The 19,171-nt window shown below is 35.5% G+C and overlaps 2 protein-coding genes across 4 annotated transcripts; both read right to left on the bottom strand.

Moving 5' to 3' along the window:
- Nucleotides 1-7,513: 7,513 nt before the first annotated feature.
- LOC105056513 (transcription termination factor MTERF8, chloroplastic) lies at nt 7,514-9,028 on the bottom strand. The gene has a single exon (XM_010938727.4). The coding sequence runs from the start codon at nt 8,871-8,873 to the stop codon at nt 7,722-7,724; it is 1,152 nt and encodes a 383-aa protein (XP_010937029.1). The 5' UTR covers nt 8,874-9,028; the 3' UTR covers nt 7,514-7,721.
- A 239-nt stretch (nt 9,029-9,267) lies between these two features.
- Nucleotides 9,268-16,281, bottom strand: LOC105056512 (transcription termination factor MTERF8, chloroplastic). Of its 3 annotated transcripts, none has more exons than XR_012136302.1 (2): nt 14,959-16,281; nt 9,268-11,448 (listed from the first exon to the last, which is right to left on the bottom strand). XR_012136302.1 is itself a non-coding variant. In XM_010938725.4 (1 exon), the coding sequence occupies exon 1, from the start codon at nt 16,160-16,162 to the stop codon at nt 15,011-15,013; it is 1,152 nt and encodes a 383-aa protein (XP_010937027.1). In that variant the 5' UTR covers nt 16,163-16,280; the 3' UTR covers nt 14,804-15,010. The 3 variants fall into 3 exon arrangements, 1 of the variants encoding a protein (XP_010937027.1); XR_012136303.1 differs by lacking the exon at nt 9,268-11,448 and adding an exon at nt 11,492-11,510; XM_010938725.4 differs by lacking the exon at nt 9,268-11,448 and having other exon boundaries at nt 14,804-16,280.
- Between the last annotated feature and the right edge of the window lie 2,890 nt (nt 16,282-19,171).

Here is a 19,171-nt window from a genome sequence, read left to right as displayed (position 1 = left end):
ATCTTTACAACGTCCAATTATGGGCTTAGATGGCCTTAATCCCCATGTTTCTTTTTTTTCAAAGAAACTTGTAAAAAAATAAAAATACAAGTAAAAATAAATTCAGCACAAAATAAAAAAACAGAAAGAACTCTTTATATCCGAAGAAGATGTTGAATAATCGGCTCTTTTGAAGCTTGAACACTCTTCTTTGAAAGCTGAGAGGATACTTGAGAAATCATGGAAGATCTCTCGTGAATGCATTCTGAATTTGAAGCTTGGTTCCTCTCTTTTACTCTTCTTTTTTTGAATATTCAATAGAGCTCACTCAATCTGAATTTTTTCTCTTTTAATCTACTTAAGCTTACTTTCCAAATGATTCTCTAGCTTTTTACAACCTCGAAAGAAGTTTGAGAGTGTATTTTAGCCGTTGAAGAGCTTGAAATAGCCATTAGACATAAAAAATAACCATTGAAAAAGTATAAAAAATTAGCCATTATTGTTGTCCCCGTGCAGTCAAGCTGACTCGAGTTGCAGCTCGAGCAAGCATTCTGAAAATATAGTTTTCTGTCTTTCTAAGAGAGCCGGCTCGGCTGCATACCAAGCCAAAGTTTTAATCCTATTTCGTGTCAGAGTCGGCTCAATTTCTTTTGGAGTCAGCTCTAAACTTTTCAACTTTATATTTTTTCATTGCTTGATCTTCCAAACTTAAATTTTCTTGATCCTAATGCTTTCAAATGATATTTATTTCTTTTACTTTTATTATTTTTTTCTTTCAATTTATTTTCTTCACAATGAACCATCCAAACTTGTGTAAACTTATTCTTTTAAGTGCTTTGGCGTGGTATCTTGAGAGGATTTATCCTTAAGATAAATTCTTTATTTTGAATGCTTGAAAGATCCTATATTTAATCTTGAAATATATGATTAGAATCATAATTACTCAAAATTTGACAATCATCAAAATTAATCACGGGACCAACAAGCTCTCTCTTTTTGATGATGGCAAAATTTTGAGTATATGCATAAAAATAAATATAATGTGTTCCAATGCTATTTATCAATATATACCATGAAGTAATAAATTAAATACATGAATGCACACTCCATAAATATTCTCAATTCAAATCAATGAATATTAAAGTTTTAAGCATCAAATTGATGAGTATCATAAGAATTAATTTATTAAGCATATATTCAATATTCCTCTCTCCTTTTTTGATATCATCAAAAAAAACTCATGGGAAGGATTAAAAAATATCATCAAAATCAATAAAAATGTATCAATACGAGAGATGTATCAAATTCAAAAAAATCAATTCAAATGAATCATCTCTCCTTTAAAAAAAATATCTTTCGATTCAAAATAAGTTTAAAATATTTCTTCCTTCTTAAAATTAGCTTGAATTCAGAAACCAAAAAGCTCTCCCTCCCCCCACCTTTTTTTTTTTGAATGAATTTGACTCTATAATCAGATTTTCAATCAAATAAGTAATCACTTTGAGCTTATAAAGAGAATAAAACTTTCTAAAAGATTTTAGCAGCGAAATCAAATATAGCATTTACTTCAATGTTTATTCTTTTTTTTTCTTAATAAAAATCTATCATTTAAATTCAGAAAAGATATATATCGAAAATATATCAGAGTAAAAATAATTTTACAAAGATTTTTTCATGCATATAAAAAATTTTATGTTATATTCATACTTTTAAATGAGTTTCAAGCTTGGATTTAGAAATACATTTCTTAGAGTAAAAATATGTTTCCAATTCAATTTAACTCCTATTAATTTTCAAGAGTGATCATGCAAATCAAATTTATAAGGTTAGCACAAAGAAAGATTCAGTATCTTAAGTTTCAAAGTTGGAAGTATGTATCAAAATCAATTTATTTGGAGTAAAAAAAAGTTTCAAATTCAATTTAACTCCGATTAATTGTCAAAAATAATTTAGCAATTAAATCAATTAAATCAAATAAATCAAATAGAATAAGCACATGAAAGTTCAATATGAAAATCAAAGCTCAAATAAGCACATGAAAGCACATTAAAGCATTCGATTTAGAGTTTAAGATCAAAATTAATTTTTCTTAATTTAAACTAATTTATATTTTCAATCAAATTAATGACATAAGAAGGCTCAAATCAAGAATTTAAGATCAAATTCCATTTTCTCAATATAGATTGAATTTTTAATCAAGGCTAGATTACTTTTCAACTTTTCTCCCCCTATTTTTTATAACAAATGCTAGAAAGTTAATATCTTTGTGTCTCTCCCCCTTTCTCTTTCAAATTGTGCATATTTAAGCATAACATTTTTCTCCCCCTTTGTTTTACAAGTCAAGGCATTTTCAATCAAATAGTCTTTTAAGAACATATTTTCTTCTTAAATGTTTTCTCTCCCTTTTGCAAAAATACAATATGGGTTTAACTTATAAATTCAAATCAAGACTTCTTTTTTTCCTCAAAAACATAGATGCAAACATACTTCTCAATTCAAAAATTTGAATAATATAGTCTTGAAAATACTTCTCTTCCTTTTCGATATTAAAATAGATTATTCAAAAACATATCATAAAAATTTATCCCAAACAATAACAAGAATATAGCCATAAAAATTTAGATTTGAGATATAGCATATTTTTCTTTTGCCAAAAGATAATGCGATGGAATTCATGGCAAAAATTAGACTGCTTGATACCAATTGTGAGAAGTATGATACTAATTGTGTTTAGCTTTAGTAAATGATAACTTAAGAAGTTCAATTTCATACCAATTTCAAAAGATGCAAAAGGAATATTTCTCAAATTCATCTTTTAAAAATAATCAATCGAAGTAAAAGCAGTAAAAGTGATGATTCTCAAAATAATAGATGATAATCAAAGTATGCAAAATATAAAACAAATCAAATAAATGAAATCATTAAAATATTCAAATAAATTCAATAAATCAAGACAAGCATGATGCAAATATTCACCAATAATTTTTTTTTTAAATTTATAATAATTTCTATTATCATGCTCAAATAATGTTTGCTCCCAAGTAAGTCAGAAAAAAATAACATGAGTGCTCAAACAAATTTATATAATTAAATAATTTCTCTTATTAGATTTAGAAGTAGTTTCTTTTATTAACATCATTTCACTTAATGATTGATAAGAATTTTTTCTTTAGAAACAATAATAATATATTTTTTTTATTTTTTAACTTTTATTTGAATTTAACTTTTAAATTCAGATTTCATAATTTGTTTCCACCTTTTGAAGGTTAGCAGTAATTTTAAATTAAATTTCTTTCTTTATTTTTGAAATAATATTGATTTAGAAACCTTCCTCCTCTTTTTTGAATGAATCAAAGATTTGTATCAAATTCAATTTAAGTTTGGCTAGTTTTAGAAAATATATTTCAACTTGTTGAATCATTAATTTTGAAATAAGATAAACTCTGTAGCACTACTTTTTTTCTAAAAAAGTCAGAAAAATGCTTTGAGCTTTGAAGATTTAATAGAATTTTTCAATATTAAGGATTCAAATCATCAAAAGCCAAGTACAAGATATGTTTTACTTTTTCAAAGATATCTCTTCCTTTTCTTTAAGAGGTATCCATCCATTAAGTTCAGAAAAGATATAAACTTTTTGGATTTGTCTCAAATGACGTAATATCAAGAATATAGCATTGCAAAATTAGATTTGAGATAAAGACATCTTTCTATCTTTGTCAAAAGGTAAATCAATGAGATATAAGCAGGCAAAAAATAAGCTATTTATACCAATTGATTAAAGCTAACTTTTTTTTTAAATATTTAGCTTTAAAGATAAAATGATAGCTTTTTTGAAATATTTTGCATAATAGCTTTAAGAGGAGAATTTTTAAATTTATTTTTCGATATCGATCAATCAAAACAAAATATGAGTGTTCATTAATAAATTCTCTTTTAAAATCAAAAATAATTTTTTAATATCAATTAATTATTAAAAATTGATAATCAAAGCATGTAAAGTATGCACATTTGCTCAAAATGAATTAAGTGAATTCAAGGGGGAAACTAGATAAAGGCTCTATAGTTAAGTTTTAATTAGGAGAATATTTAATCTTTAAGAGTTAAACTAAAATCCATTGCAAATCATCAAGTATGTAATCTTTTATGATTTAATAACTTATCTTGATGTTCTTTAAATCATGATTAAATCTTTTATAAGAATGCCAAAGATTTCGTTGAGAGTTTTATACTTAAATATTTTACATGCAATCAAGCTCATTTTAATTTAAGTTTCACAAATAGTGTCATTTTATGAAGGATTTGAGAGTATGTTATATTTAAAACTTAAGCTTCTATCAATATGATATTAGGATTAAGAGAGTATGCAAATAAACAATATATTCAAACAAGCAACAATAATTCATCATGATAACATGCATATGCATGAAGCATCAAAATCAATTATTTTAAAAAAATTATATCAGAAATTAGTAATGGTATAATGTGAGAAAAATTTAGTTTTTACCTAGCGATATCATCCATTCAACTTAAGTCTTAAGCATCCATTTTTAGAATTTTCACCTTCAATGCCCTTGGATGCTTCATATACCTATAAAATTATTTCATAATTTTTGGTACTCAAGCCATCTTGGATCCATAGGAGTTAGAACATATGATTCTTTTTGGAACCTAAATTTATTTAATCAAAATTTGGCTAATTCTTTTAAAATTGTATTTCAAAATTTTGTGATTTACTTTATTACATTTGAAGCAAACAATAGAATCATTTTTAAGTGAAGCTCTTTGTAAACATATTTTCGGTATATTATTATTTTTTTTTGAAGAATTGAAATCAGTTTTTGTCTTATTGACAATAGCTTTACTATTATTTACCATTGATTGAAGATTTTGAAAACTAAGAGTAAAATTTTCAGCTATAGGATTCAAAATCTCAATATCTTTTCTTAGCTTCTCATTTTCTACCATAAGCCCTTTCTTTTCTTTTAGAAGATTTTCATTTTCTTTTAGAGAGAATTCTATATTTTCATATTTTTCTTTCAGCTCAATATTTTCTTTAGCCAATGATTTTTTAGATTTCAACCATTCTTCCTTTTCATTAGCTAAAGTATTCTTTTCTTCCATTAAGCTAAAATTTGACTTTTTTAGTTTCTTATTTTTCAGCCTTAATTTATTGAATTCATCCATTAATTCATTGAAAATCTCAAATAATTCATCAAAAGTAAAATTGGAAGAGTTTTCGTAACTTATCTCATCCTCCATAGCCATGAGGCAAAGATTTACATTTTTTTCTTCCTCTTCCGAGCTTGATATGTCACTATCTCTCCAAATCCTTAGTAATGTACTCTTCTTGATCTTTTTGGGATGATTTTCGATTCTATAGGGATGTCTGCTTCTAATCATAGGAATATCTAAACCCTACAGATATCATATCTGCAACTAAATCTACACATGCAAGACCAGTTTGTATAATTCTGAGACCAGTATCTTGGCAATTATTTGCTACAGCATCTCTCACTCACTATTTATGAGGCATAAAGTAATTAAATGTTTCTTTAACTTCAGCAACCACATCCTTTTTGAGACTCAATATTTTCCAAAAGAAAGTTGGTGCAAGTTGGGAAGAAAAACCTATTTTGCCAACAATGGGGGATGCTTGAACTTCCTTATAGCCCAGTAAATACTTCATCCATGAGGATAATTACGGAAACAAGATCTTGAGGTGTCTTCAAGTGGACATAGAAGACCAATGACTTGATCACTTACAATATTTGCACTGCACAACCTCTGATCGCATCTTGATTATTCATACCTCCTTGACTTCGTTTGAAGCACTAGAGGGAACTAAGCAAGGGATTCTGTTCCCATACTTTGCAACTTCAACACTCAAGCCAATTCCTCCCTGCTCGAAAGATGCTTCACCTACCAAGTAATAGCCAACTATTGTCCTAACATGGAAAACCCTGGAATCAGTGAATTTATGTAACTGAATAATATCTTTATTGCCACCAAAGATAACAGCAATGAGAGCCACACTTTCCAAAGATTTGCTTGAAAATCACCAAGCCAACTTGAATATCAAAAACCAGAAATCCTCTCTTAAGTTGTCTTGAGTGCTCTTTTCTAAGCAGCAAAATGAAATACTTTTGAAAAGTCTTGACATATCCATTGAAACATTAGAAACATGCATATAAAAAATGGCAGATTCCTACGTAGATAGGATCAGAAAAGTGATACCCAGGATGCCAGGCAATTGCTAAAGGGGCCGACAGTAATACCCGAGTTGATGGAGGTCAATGAGAAAGCAAGCAAGTGACAGTTATCCCCTTTCTATATCTGCAAACCAAAGATTAGATGGCACCTTCCCAGCCACAGCCAGCAATATACATCTCTCGCAGTCCTGAAAATTTATCCTTATGTGGGATAACATACCTCTCCATAACCAACTTATCTGTATGATGCATAATACTTGATAGCATATTTTCTTTGTTACGCAGCCCTCTCAACTTTAATATCATCATGACATGATACTGAGGAAGGCCCCATTTGACATTGCTGTAGTTAGGAGAGCTTTTATCTATAGAACTTTAGGCAGTTGAGCTTTTGCTAGCAAAGCCTTAAAAAGTTGGGAGATAATCCTTTTTTCTTTTTTTTTCTTTTTTTGTGCTGTGCACTAACATCTCCAAGAATAAAGCACTATCAATCTGATCCTTGGGCTGAAGTCACCATCTCACATCTGCCTATTCTAAGATTGAGTTGACTAGGATACATCTCTGTGTTGCAATAGATAAGATCCTCAAAGCAAACATGGTTTGCCATACCGCTCCAAACCAATGGGGAATCAGGACGGTTCCCAGTTAGTGGGGTACAAAGGTCAGCTGAATTAACATCCCTCCCCGGTTCAATTAAAATCCATCAGCTGGCTCGATTCCCTCATCCAGCTCCTCCAAGAGCAGTATGTCCCTCCCTCCCTCTCCCTCTCTCTCACTCTGGTTAGGGTCAGGATTTCCCAGGCCTCCCCCTTCCTCCCTCCTGCCACCCCCCCTCCTCTCTCTCCCACTCAGGTTTGGATCAGGTTTTCCCGGCCCTCCCCTATCCTCCATCCCTCTCTCCTATTCTTCCTCTCCCACCCTCCAGCTCTCCCTGTTTCAGTACGTGTCGGAATGGCACAGTATCGACTCGTATCGTACCGAACCAGTTGCCAGCAGATATGCCCTTAGGTACTAGTTTGGTGAACCTTGATCTATGAGATATTTTCAATTAGCAAAGCACGGTGTATCAAGCTCTGTGGTGACATACTTGTCAACAATTCAACTGGTCCTGAGTTTCATCCATAACTAGCAAATAGCCAATGATAAGATCAAGCAAGCAAGAATCCACTCTCTTGCATCAGAAATAAACACAACCATGGACCCATATGCATAAATCCTTCAGTTCACAATTATGACTAAAACGATTCAAGTTCAATTGTAGGCCTCACATTGCCTGTTAGATTCATGAATAACATAATGCTCCACAAACAATGACTCTACATACATTCTGGAAGAATTATTTGAGATTTTATCTATTCTTTTCAAAAGTTATTTATAGCAACAAACTTGCAAAACAATATACAATTACTAGAAATTGTATCAATTCACTTAGAGGTTCACACGCATTCTTTATGTTCCAAGAGTAAAGAAGTGATAGATACCTAAGAACATGATAGGAGGAAAATGTCAAGCTGCCTGTTTTATAGCACAGAACTACAGAGCATTTCTCCCTTCAAAACTCGCAGCATATAATTCATTGAGCTCTGGGAACTTATTTATGTGTTGGAGGACATAATACTGCGAGAACTTCTTCTCTGAACACGCCATGGCCGTATACACATCATACTCTCCACCACGCAACTCTTTTGACTTCAAAGCCTCCAAGTATCGATTTCTTGGAATCAGCCTCTTTGCCAAGCTCAGTGTCAGAAGCACCGGGCGGCGTGCAACATAGGACGGGGCACAACCTACCTCCCGCACCAAGAAATCCATCTTCTCCCGCATACTGCTCACTGAACCTGTCAAGAAAGGAGGAGCCTTTCGGAATGCAGCAAGGAACTCAGCCTCTGACCAACCAAAGCCCCTCAAGACCTCCAATTTGGCATTGAACTTCTCCTTGCCGACAATGAACAGGACCCAGAGAGCCCAGTGGAACATCGACGAGCCCGGGAGAACTCCCAATTCCTTGGCACGATCAATCAATGCCCTTAATGAATCAGGCTTCTGGACGATGAGCCTCGGATTCTTCTTCAAGACCAGCGTGATCCTCTGGTCTGAGATGCCGCAGTCCTTCAAAACCGAGAGATTGGGCTGGATTGTCCTCTCGATGCTGCGGCCGAGAAGCCACTGATCTCCTTTGAGGAATTTCTTCAAACATTCATCAGAACCAAGAAGGTCTCTCCAGATCTTGATCTTAGAGACGACGTGGTGGAGGTTCTGGTTGATGACGACGGGGTTCGACAGAACAATGCGGGCCAGGTCGGGGCCGGTGAATCCGAGGTCGTGCAAAGCTCGGAACTTTGGGGCAAGAGTTTTCTCCACGTCGGAGGCGAGCCATTTGGGGTACCAAGTTACGAGCTTTTTGAGATGGGAGTCATCAAAACCGTGTTTTTTGAAGAAATCCAAAACGGAATCGGGTTGTTGACGGGATTTGATGCGGCGGAGGCTCTTCGAAGCTTCAGCCGCCTTCTCCGGGGAGAGGCCACAGGAGGCGACGAGGTAGTCGGCCATGAAATGAGGCTCGGCAGATAGCTTTCCGGCAGCTGCGGCGACGGCGGTGGTGAAGGTGGGCGGAAAGTGGACCGCTCCGAGGAGGTAGGGGAGATAGAAGGAGGGAAAGGTGAGGGAGGAGGTGAGCTTCGGCATCGTTCCGTAGTCACCTTTGGAGGCAAAGCAGGTGAAAACGGAGGAGGCGGTGACCGCACCACGCCGGCTTATACTTCCGGCTGAAACCCTAACTATATATTTTATTTTATTTTATTCTTTTTGGTCTCAGCCTCTCCAGCTACTGACGGTACATGAAAGGAAAGCTCCACCACTTTCAAAGAATCAAATTTTAGAAAGAAGCTTTAAAAACTTATAAAAAATCAAATATATTACATCATAAATTTCAAATTAACTTGGCTCTGCTTCTTTTCTTTCTTTCTTTCTTTTTTTTTCTTTTTTTTTTTTTTTTTTTTTCCAGTAGGACAGCTCTGCTTCCTTTATTCCATCAGATTTTTACTTAAAAAGGTTTTCTTATTTACCTTTCCTTAATTTTCACTTTTCCAAAACTCTTTTTATTAGAACAAAACTTTTATAATAAAAAAGATCATAAATTAAAAATATAAATTAATATATCATTTTTCAAATAAAAATGAAAAATAAATACTAGTTATTTTGTTTTAAAATTTTTAATTTATATTAAATTTTTGATATTATCAATTTTATTAATTAAATTTTAAAAATTAATCAAGATTGTAGAAAGGCATAAATACCAATGCGGTTTGGAAACTGGTCTCTTCCTGCTCGAGCTGAACCAGGTCGCGTCAGACCAGGCCCCCTTCTACCAAGCCCTGCCCAAAAATTTTTCCGGCTAATGCCAGGGTTTAGCCTGAAATTTTTGTTCAAAATCATGACCCAAGCCTGACCTAACACAAAACACAATATAGTTAACCCGAATTAGACCGTTTGGACCAAAAAATTGGACCAAACCGAGTTGGCCCGGGAAAGAATAAGGTATCAATTTAGGTCATAAGCTTGTCTTCTTCTCGATGAAGTTAAAATGCCAAATTTTTGGTACAAATTGAAAGAAACAAAATCATGTAATACTCATGACAATGGCACAAGGTAGGAAAATTATAGCTTAAATGGAGACTGCACTGCTTACCTTAAAAAACTCATCATGCCACAGCCAATAGTAACCTTCATAAACACTTGATCAACACCCTCACTCCAATGGGTTTCAGACAGTAAGCAGAAAAGATATTCTCAGTGCATCATAAATAGCAACAGGCATTATGTTGGAATCAATTTATATTTGCTCGACATATATGAATTGAGCAAAGAACTGATGAAAAGTATTTTCCACGAATCAATCTTTAGTGAAGGATGCCACCCTGCAGCTCTCCAAGTGAAACTAAAGAGGATGTTTTACTACCTAAGCTTAAGAACCCTGACAATGATGATCTCCAAGGCATATCTACAAAGATTTAGTAATGTTTATGAAGAGAATCTTATTTCTGATGTGACAAGTACTCTCCTACTGTAGTCAAAATTCATCTTCACCCATCTTGTCACTTTCAGGGGTAAACTCAGAGAGTTTATGGACAACCAGTACAGTGTTTCGTATAAAAATCATCTCAAAGCTTCTCACTAAGAGTTCCTGCTGTTCTGCTCCCATTCTTAATAAGATTTCCAGTTAAGAAGAAAGACCTACTTCGCCGACAAGGAAGGATGCTAGAACTTCCTTATAGCCTAGTAAATCTTTCAACCATTAGGATACCTATGGAACGAAGATCTTGTGGTGTCTTAAAGCGGACACAGAAGACCAGTGACTAGATCGCTGGCAATATTTGCACTGCACCACCTCTGATCACATCTTGATCATCCATAACTCCTTGGCTTCAAGCACAACAAGGAACTAAGCAACGGATTCTGTCCCCATACTTTTGCAACTTTTAACTCTCAAGCCAATGTCTCCCTACCCGAACGATGCTTCACCTAGTACCCAATAGCCAACAATTGTCCTAACATGGAAAACCCTAGAATCAGTGAACTTGTGTGATTGAATAATATCCTTATCGCCACCAAAGCCAACAGCATTGAGTGCCTTGCTTTCTAAAGATTTTCTTGAAAATCACCAAGCAAAATTGAATATCAGAAACCAGAAATCCTCTCTTAAGTTGTCCTACAGTGTCCGTTTCCAAGCAGGAAAAAGAAATCCTCTTGAAAATTCTCGACATAGCCATTAAACATTAGAAACTTGGATATAAGAATGGCATAGTCCTACTTAGATGGGATCAGAAAAGTGATGCTCAGGCCATTGCTAAAGCGGTTGACAGTAACACCCAAGTTGATGGAGGTTAATGAGAGAGAGCAAGAGACAGTTGTCTCACTTCTATACCTGAAAACCAAAGATTAGATGACATCTTCCCTGCCAGAGAAAGCAATATACATCTCTTGCAGTCTTGGAACTTTGTCCTTGTGTGGGATAACATACCTCTCCATAACCAATTTATCTGCATGATGCATAATAAATTGATAGCTTTTTTTCTTTGTTATGCAACCTTCTCGACTTTAATATCTTCATGACATGATGCCAAGGAAGTCTCTGTTCGTTATTGCTGCAGGAAGTGGACTTCTGTCTATAGAGCTCTCTTTACAGTAGAGTTTTTGCTAACAGAACTTGGAACTCGCCTCCTACTCTAAAATTGATTTGATTAGGATACAAGTCTCTGTACTGCAGCAGACAAGGTCCAGATTATAGCAAAAACAAATGGGAAGCCGCAATGTAGGAGTTGTCTGGATTTGCAAGAATCCATATCAAAAGAGGATCCAATATATCATACTCATTTCTCAAATTTATACTGGAAGTCTACCAAATACACACACACACACTTTAAAACAAATAAATCTCTGCACAACTAATTATAAGATGATAAGTGGCTAGAAAACAAATAATTTGCAAAATCATCTTCTAAGAAGAGCTCAACTCTTTCCAAGTGGAGAAGAAAGACTCAGAAAGATAAACAAGTTAGTCAAGTTAGTCGATTGCTCTTTAACACAATAATGCAAATTTAAATAAATTAGAACCGAGTCACACAAGCTTATAAAGTATTTTAGATCCTCAGAGTTGGACTTTATCAAATCATATTTTATCCATATTATACATTCATTGTCAGAAATCTGATCCTTGACATTAGCTATATAATATTCCAGAGGAAGCATTTACTTGACTTGATTTGGTATTAGCATAAACCGTATATTACTTGATGTCCTTGTGTTTCCATCTAAAAAAAGAATTATGGGTACAGTTGGTCTGAGCAAGGACATTGCAAATACAACTACAAGGCCTACGAAGGTTTGGTGAATGATTAATGATGAATAACAGCAAATCTTGGTGCAGGAACCAATTGTGATACACATTACATTCAGAGCAGATGCTCTTTGACACTCCAACTTGTGTCAAGATACATTTGTAATCTAAAATATAGCAATACATTTTATATTCAGAATTATAGATAGCAAAACCATAACAACCTAATCCTGCTTATATTATATACTACATGATGGTCCAGTTACATAAACTACAAAAAAAATCAGTTATGATCAGGACTGCCGAACAGGAACCGGAGCCCATGCAGGCCAGCCGGTGGTATGGTTTGGATCCATACCATTCCATGCCAGGCCGATCCAATAGGGCAGAGAAGGGGAGAGGGAGAAGAAAGAGACGAAGAGAGAGAGAGAGAGAGAGAGAGAGAGAGAGATAGGAGAGGGAGAGGAAGAGAGGGCCTCCGGTGGCCACCAGAGGCTACTGGAGGATCTAAGGGCAGTCAAGGTTGGAGGAGGGCCTCCGCCCTCCTCTCGTATGAAACAAGGGTTCGCTCCTATTGCGCAAATTTTTTTTTTGATTTTTATCGTGTAAAGTCGGCAATTAGGTTGCCTCCGACGGCTTTCTCTTCCTCTTCCTCTCCTTTGCTCCCCCCTCTCTCTCTTCTCCCTCTCTCCGAGATGGCCGCTGTGCCATTTTGTATGTCGGAACCAAACCGGTTTCCTACCGGTATAGTTCGGCATGGCCTAAACCATCCGGTTCGGGACGGTTCAAAAAATGGTAGTTATGATGAATATTTAATATTAGTTCGACTATAGATTCAACCATTCCTTATTAAATTTAAGAACAAGCTAGGACAAAACAAAAAGCAGCAACTGGAAAAAGTAAAACACAAACTTCTACAAATAATGCTAGGGAAAACAATCGACTCTATCTTGATGTTGGAGATTATTGCTTCTACAAATAACTCTTCAGTATGTGTATTTTGGCATTCAGATTATTGCTTGGCCTGGTACAATAGAATCTCAGATGACCCCACAAATATCCATGGAAGAATTATCAGTATCAGGAAATTAAAACATATAATGGAAACCCTGCTTGGATATATTATAAAAATTGTGATATTTTGTGACACCATGTGTTCTCTCAAACATTGAACTTTTGACTTTGTATAGTAGGTGTTTGGGTATGTTTTGAATTCTCGGAAAATCACGTACAGAATTATGCCCTGATGTTCAAAAGGCCTATTTTTTAGTAGAGTTTTTCAAGTACAGAATTATGCCCTGATTTTCAAAATATGATTTTGCCTTCATTCTCAGAAATGTCTCTTGAAGAAACAAATACCCACTTTCCATTAACTTTCCATTAAAACACAGTCATTAATTTCAAAACTGCAATATTATGGATAATTGAAAAATTATGATTTACACATAAAAGCCCCAAAAATCAGTCAGTAGCAACAAAGTTTATCGAAGACATGTAAACTACTCTAAATTCACATGTGCAAAATGGACATATGATTCTCCATCAGGTATGCATGCACAAAGATAGCAATGAAGAATAAAAATGATCATGATTCTCAATGTCTCATGTAGCATAAGTTGCTCAAGGAGTGAAGAATAACACCTGAGTTCTCATAAAAGGGCTCAGAACCTAGGGTGTGCAGAAAACCAGCCAAACTGCAAAAACAACCCAAATTGGTTTGAGAAAGGCTTGAACCAGAAAAATTCGGTTCCATTTTTGTTAGGGTTTTTAAAAGATCAATTCACACTGAACTGACACGACCCCATAAATATATACATATATATTCCAATTTTTTAACTTTTTTCTTGTATTTCTTCTGTATATAAAATAAAATCTTTATGTTTGGAGTTAGCCTAGCATATCGAACATCAACCTTATATAACATGGAATTTTTATGTTTAGATTTACCCCTCCCATTTTACCCAAACCATTGAACATTAACTTGATAAACCAAACTGAATTTCTTTGGCTTGTTTCAAGTAGTTTTATAGATGGTCGGTTTGGTTTCAATTTCAATTTTAGGAAACCAATTTAAATCGATTTGGTTTCAGTATATCTCCAAACTGACCATCCCACCCTGTGCACGGCCTATCAAAACCTAGACTAGGCAGCACCTGTCTTGGCTAGTAATACACATCTCCAGAAGCTTGGAACTTTTTCCTTGTTCGGACAACATACTCCTCATCGGACACCTCTAAACAAACTCATGATCAAGATTGGCTTATGATCTCTGATAGGGAACTCTTCTTGGCTTCAATGTCTGCTTCAATGTCTGCATGACCTGATGCCAAGGAAACAACCTCTTCTCCATGCTATACATCAAAACTCAATATTGTCCAAAATACTTATTTACAAGTCTAGGTTTTTAATTAAAGCACTAATAAAAACACCTACATACAATGTAATTATGGATCTGCATATGATTCTAATAGTGAACAATAGCAATTTCAAATGGAGAGATCTATGAGATAGTTTCAATTACCAAAGAAGGATGTGTCAAGCTCTGTAGTAAGATACTTGTCGACAATTCAACATGCTTCGAGTTTCATCCAAAACTAACAAACAGCTAAAGATAACATTCTGTAAGCAAGAATCCACTCTCATGCATCAGAAATAAACACAACCATGGACCCATATTCACAAGTATGACTCAAATGATTCAAGTTCAATTGTAGGCTCACATTGCTTGTTAGATTCATGAATAACATAATGCTCCACAAAACAACTGACTCTACCTATATTCTGGAAGATTGATTTGAGATTTTATTTTTTCTTTCAAAAGTTGGACATTATATTATAATTGAAAAGGAACAAACAATTACAACAAATTGTATCAATCCAGTTACAGGTTCACAAGCATTCTTCATGTTCAAAGAGTAAAGAAGTGATAGATACCTAAGAACATGATAGGAGGAAAACGTCAGGCTGCTGGTTTTATAGTACAGAACTACAGGGCATCTTTCCGTTCAAAACTCTCAGCATATAATTCATTGAGCTCGGGGAATTTATCTACATGTCGGAGCACATAATACTGCAAGAACCTCTTCTCTGAACTCACCATGGCCGTGCGCACATCGTATTGTCCACCATGCAAAACTTTTGACTTCAAAGCCTCCAAGTATCGATTTCTTGGAATCAGCCTCTTTGCCAAGCTCAGCGTCAGAAGCACCGGGTTGCGTGCAACATAGGACGGCGTGCAGCCTGCCTCCCGCACCAAGAAATCTATCTTGTCCCGCAGCGTGCTCACTGAAATTGTCAAGAAAACAGGGGCCTTTCGGAATGCAGCAAGGAACTCGGCCTCTGACCAACCAAAGCCCCTCATGGCCTCCAATTTGGCATCAAACTTCTCCTGCCTGACCTTGTACAGAACCCAGAGAGCCCAGTGAAACATCGTCGAGCCCGGGTGAACTCCCAACCCCTTGGCACGATCAATCAATGCCCTTAATGCATCAGGCTTCTGGACGATAAACCCCGGACGGTCCTTCAACAGTAGTGTGATCCTCTGATCTGAGATGCCGCAGTCTTTCAACACCGAGAGGTTGGGCTGGATCGTCTTCTCGATGCTGGGGCCGAGAAGCCACCGATTTCCTTTGAAAAATTTCTTCAAATGCTCATCGGAACCCAGAAGACCTCTCCACACCTGGATCTTAGAGACGATGTGGTGGAGGGTGTGGTCGATGATGACGGGGTTCGACATAACGATGTGGGTCAGGTCGGGACCGGTGAAGCCGAGGTCATGCAATACCCGGAACTTTGGGACAAGGGTCTTCTCCACGTTGAAGGCGAGCCATCTGGGGTTCCAATATACAAGCTTTTTGAGGTGGGAGTCATCAAAACCGTGTTTTTTGAAGAAATCCAAAACCGAGTCGGGTTGTTGGCGGGATGTGATGCGGCGGAGGCTCTTCGAGGCTTTCGCCGCCTTCTCCGGGGAGAGGCCACAGGAGGCGACGAGGTAGTCGGCCATGAAATGAGGTTCGGCAGATAGCTTTCCGGCAGCGGCTGCGACGGCGGTGGTGAAGGTGGAGGGGCAGTGGACCGCTCCGACGAGGTAGGGGAGATAGAAGGAGGGGATGGAGAGGGAGGAGGAGAGCTTCAGCATCGTTCCGTACTTCAACTTTGGAGGCGACGCAGGTAAAAACGGAGGAGGTGGTGACCGCACCTTGCCGACTTATATTTCCCGCTGAAACCCTAGCTATATGTATTTAAGTTTTTTTTTTTTCCTTTTTTCCCCTGAACTTCATCTCTCCACCTGTTGAAGGGTTAGGAAAAAGAATGTCCTACCCTTTCTAAAATTTAGTAAAAAAATAAAAAAAAATTAAAAAAAAAATCAGGCATGTCATGTCCTGAACTCGACTCTTTTTTTCTAACGCCGAAAAGCATGTATTTTCTTTAAAATTCTACCTAAATAAATTTTTTTCAATTTATCTTTCTTAGACAGAAGGTTCGGTTATCTATCTTTTTATTTTCTTTAGATTGCAAATAAGTTTCTACAGTAAAAAAAGTTTAATATATTAAAAATATAAATTAATTTATATTATTTTTAAATAATATTATTTTATATGAAAAATTTTATCATTGCACCTGCAAAAATGCTAGTTATTCTTTACAATATTTCATATTTATGTTTTTATAAATTTTTTTGACATAAATATTTTTTGTTAATTTTTATTAATTAAGTTTGAAAATTAATCCAGACTATAGAAGGTTCAAAAAAAAAAAATCAATTAGGCTTGAAATTTGTCCCTTCTTTTTTTTTTTTTTTTGTACAAACATAATTTGATCGTTTTTTTGCTCAAGCTAGCATTAGGTTGGACCAAAAGCGATGAAAATTTTTTTTCAGACTTTAAACCTGGCTTAGGCTTGAAAATTTTTGTAAAATACTGGATGAGCCCGACTTGAGCCGGGACTGGCCGACAACCTGGTCCGACAGGAGTTGGGGCTATGGGATCTTCACCAAAGGAAAAATTTATATAGATACTTGTCTTCATTTAATATGACAACATTATAAAAGTCCCGTCCTCCCATGGGCAACTAAGTCAGCTTCAGAATCCGTAGGACATGGTATCTAAGAATCAACCTGCGATCCAAGCCGTATGCGAGGAGTTCTGGTCTTTGGTCAATGCTCAACGGCGCAAACTGGACTTCATCAAGAAATCGATTGTGCCACGTAGCTTCTTCTCTCTGCAATCCTACATAAACTGACCTTGGCAATTAAGGTGGTAGCCTCGGCTTCAGTCCGCTGTGGCACTGGCTTTTGAATGAAGTAGCCACAAAATAACGGCAAAGTAGCCAGTCAATTGGATGGCCACAGGATATAAACGCAACATTAGGGTTACATAAATTATAGATCAATGCTCAATAATCTCTTCAGAGATTTAAAGTTGCCATCTTATGGTAAGAGAAATATTATCTTATTTTTTTTAAAGAATATATTGGATCTTGTCTTATTTCAGTTTACATGTACTTCATCTGATGGCAGAGTGTAAGAATCCAAGCGTTCAAACTTCAAGCAGTTTTTTACTTCTATTTCTCCCAAGTCTCATGCTCATAAATGCTAATTCATTAGAGAATTTAACCTACAGCCTGATTCACAAATTAACACTAAAGTGTATCGTCAAGGAAAATAATGAAACCTCATCAAAAAACCATTCCCCATGACACAATGTCTCGACCTAAGTAATGTTTCCAACCGAACATGCCTCTTTTGAATAAAGTTATCAAGTGCACCCAAGTAGATACTTCGGCAATTTTGCTTCTATATTCATTATATCGCTTATGGGTTGCTTGACATAATGAATATGGTTAGAAAGTTCTCTCATTAGTAATGAAATTATAAGATGTTTTCATCTTTCAGTTTCATGAAAATGTCTGATAAGATCCAAATAGATAAATGAGCAATGCTAAAAGGGCACTGAGCATGAAGATCCCCATTGCTAAACTTCATTTCTGTAATAAAATGTTACTTTGACAGTTAATAAAATTAAGAACAACATGGAGAAACAAGAAATTTCAGTCACAGCAGTATGGAGGAAAAGGAGAAGATTACCAAAGATGCACAATCTAGATTTAGTGACCAGAGCAGTAACTACTGCAAAATAGAAGATAAAGGCAGCTCAAGAAATAAGCATTCTTAAAAAAATTGTCTACATTCAAAATCATCCATAATTTCATTTGCCCTACAATTTTTGTATAGTGCTGAATTTGTCTGGACTCTTTGATTGGGGCTTCTAGCAGTGTCTTGAATCACTAAAACATATAGGTGACTTCAATAGCTCATATATTGTGGGTCAAGGAGAAAGTTTACAATCTATGATGAAACAACCAGCAAGCAATAATGAAAAAGTTTTTCTTGAGCTACATACTTAACCAACAAGCTGAGATACATCCATTGCAAAGAACTTTGCAATCTGCAAATAGTAGACCTATCAAAACTCCACACCAAAGTTTACTATCTCGGTATCAGGACCCATATCGGTGCCAATCTATTACTATGTCAATACAGGACTAGTTCGATGTATCAAACAGTAGTACCCTCTCCATACTGCATATCAGTACCACATCGTCCGATTCAGTATACCTCGTATCATCCAATTCGGTACAATATGACAAATCTTGCTCCACACAATCACTTACAAACTATAGACTAATCACACAACATTCATAGTGATGAAAATACACAAATTATTATGAGAAAACTTTTACCCACTCTTTTAGAAACAAAGGCATCATTTTAGAGGAGGTGTGTGGGCAATTTGGATGATTTGATTTCTCTGTATCATAAAAAGCTATATGGGAAGCGAGAACTTATTCCTAACCTGAACAAGGTGGCCCACACTACCCTTCTTTTTTGAACTTTCCACTCTGCTCCTGAAATTCAATTTTTCCGAAGATGTACAGACAAGACATAGTCAATATGCTCAAAGCGAGTCAATTGCTCAATCATCCTTGCATGATGGAACAAGAAATGATATGTGATCAGTTTGCCCATCATTTACATCAAAAGAAAAAGAAAGAAAATCAACTAAAGAAACAAGCACCTTCAGCTTGATGGAGTAGTCTACTCTTGAATTATGCTTCAAATGTGAACTCTCCAAATACTGTGGCCAAG

This window comes from Elaeis guineensis, chromosome 13 (genome assembly GCF_000442705.2).
Source record: "Elaeis guineensis isolate ETL-2024a chromosome 13, EG11, whole genome shotgun sequence".
In the NCBI taxonomy this organism is placed as follows: Eukaryota; Viridiplantae; Streptophyta; class Magnoliopsida; order Arecales; family Arecaceae; genus Elaeis; species Elaeis guineensis.
The sequence above is the reverse complement of the archived record's forward strand: the minus strand, read 5'-3'. Positions and strand labels throughout refer to the sequence as shown.

What these genes read in the sequence shown, in the direction of transcription:
- LOC105056513 (XM_010938727.4), bottom strand. Translation starts at nt 8,873, where the DNA reads ATGCCGAAGCTCACCTCCTCCCTCACCTTTCCCTCCTTCTATCTCCCC.
- LOC105056512 (XM_010938725.4), bottom strand. Translation starts at nt 16,162, where the DNA reads ATGCTGAAGCTCTCCTCCTCCCTCTCCATCCCCTCCTTCTATCTCCCC.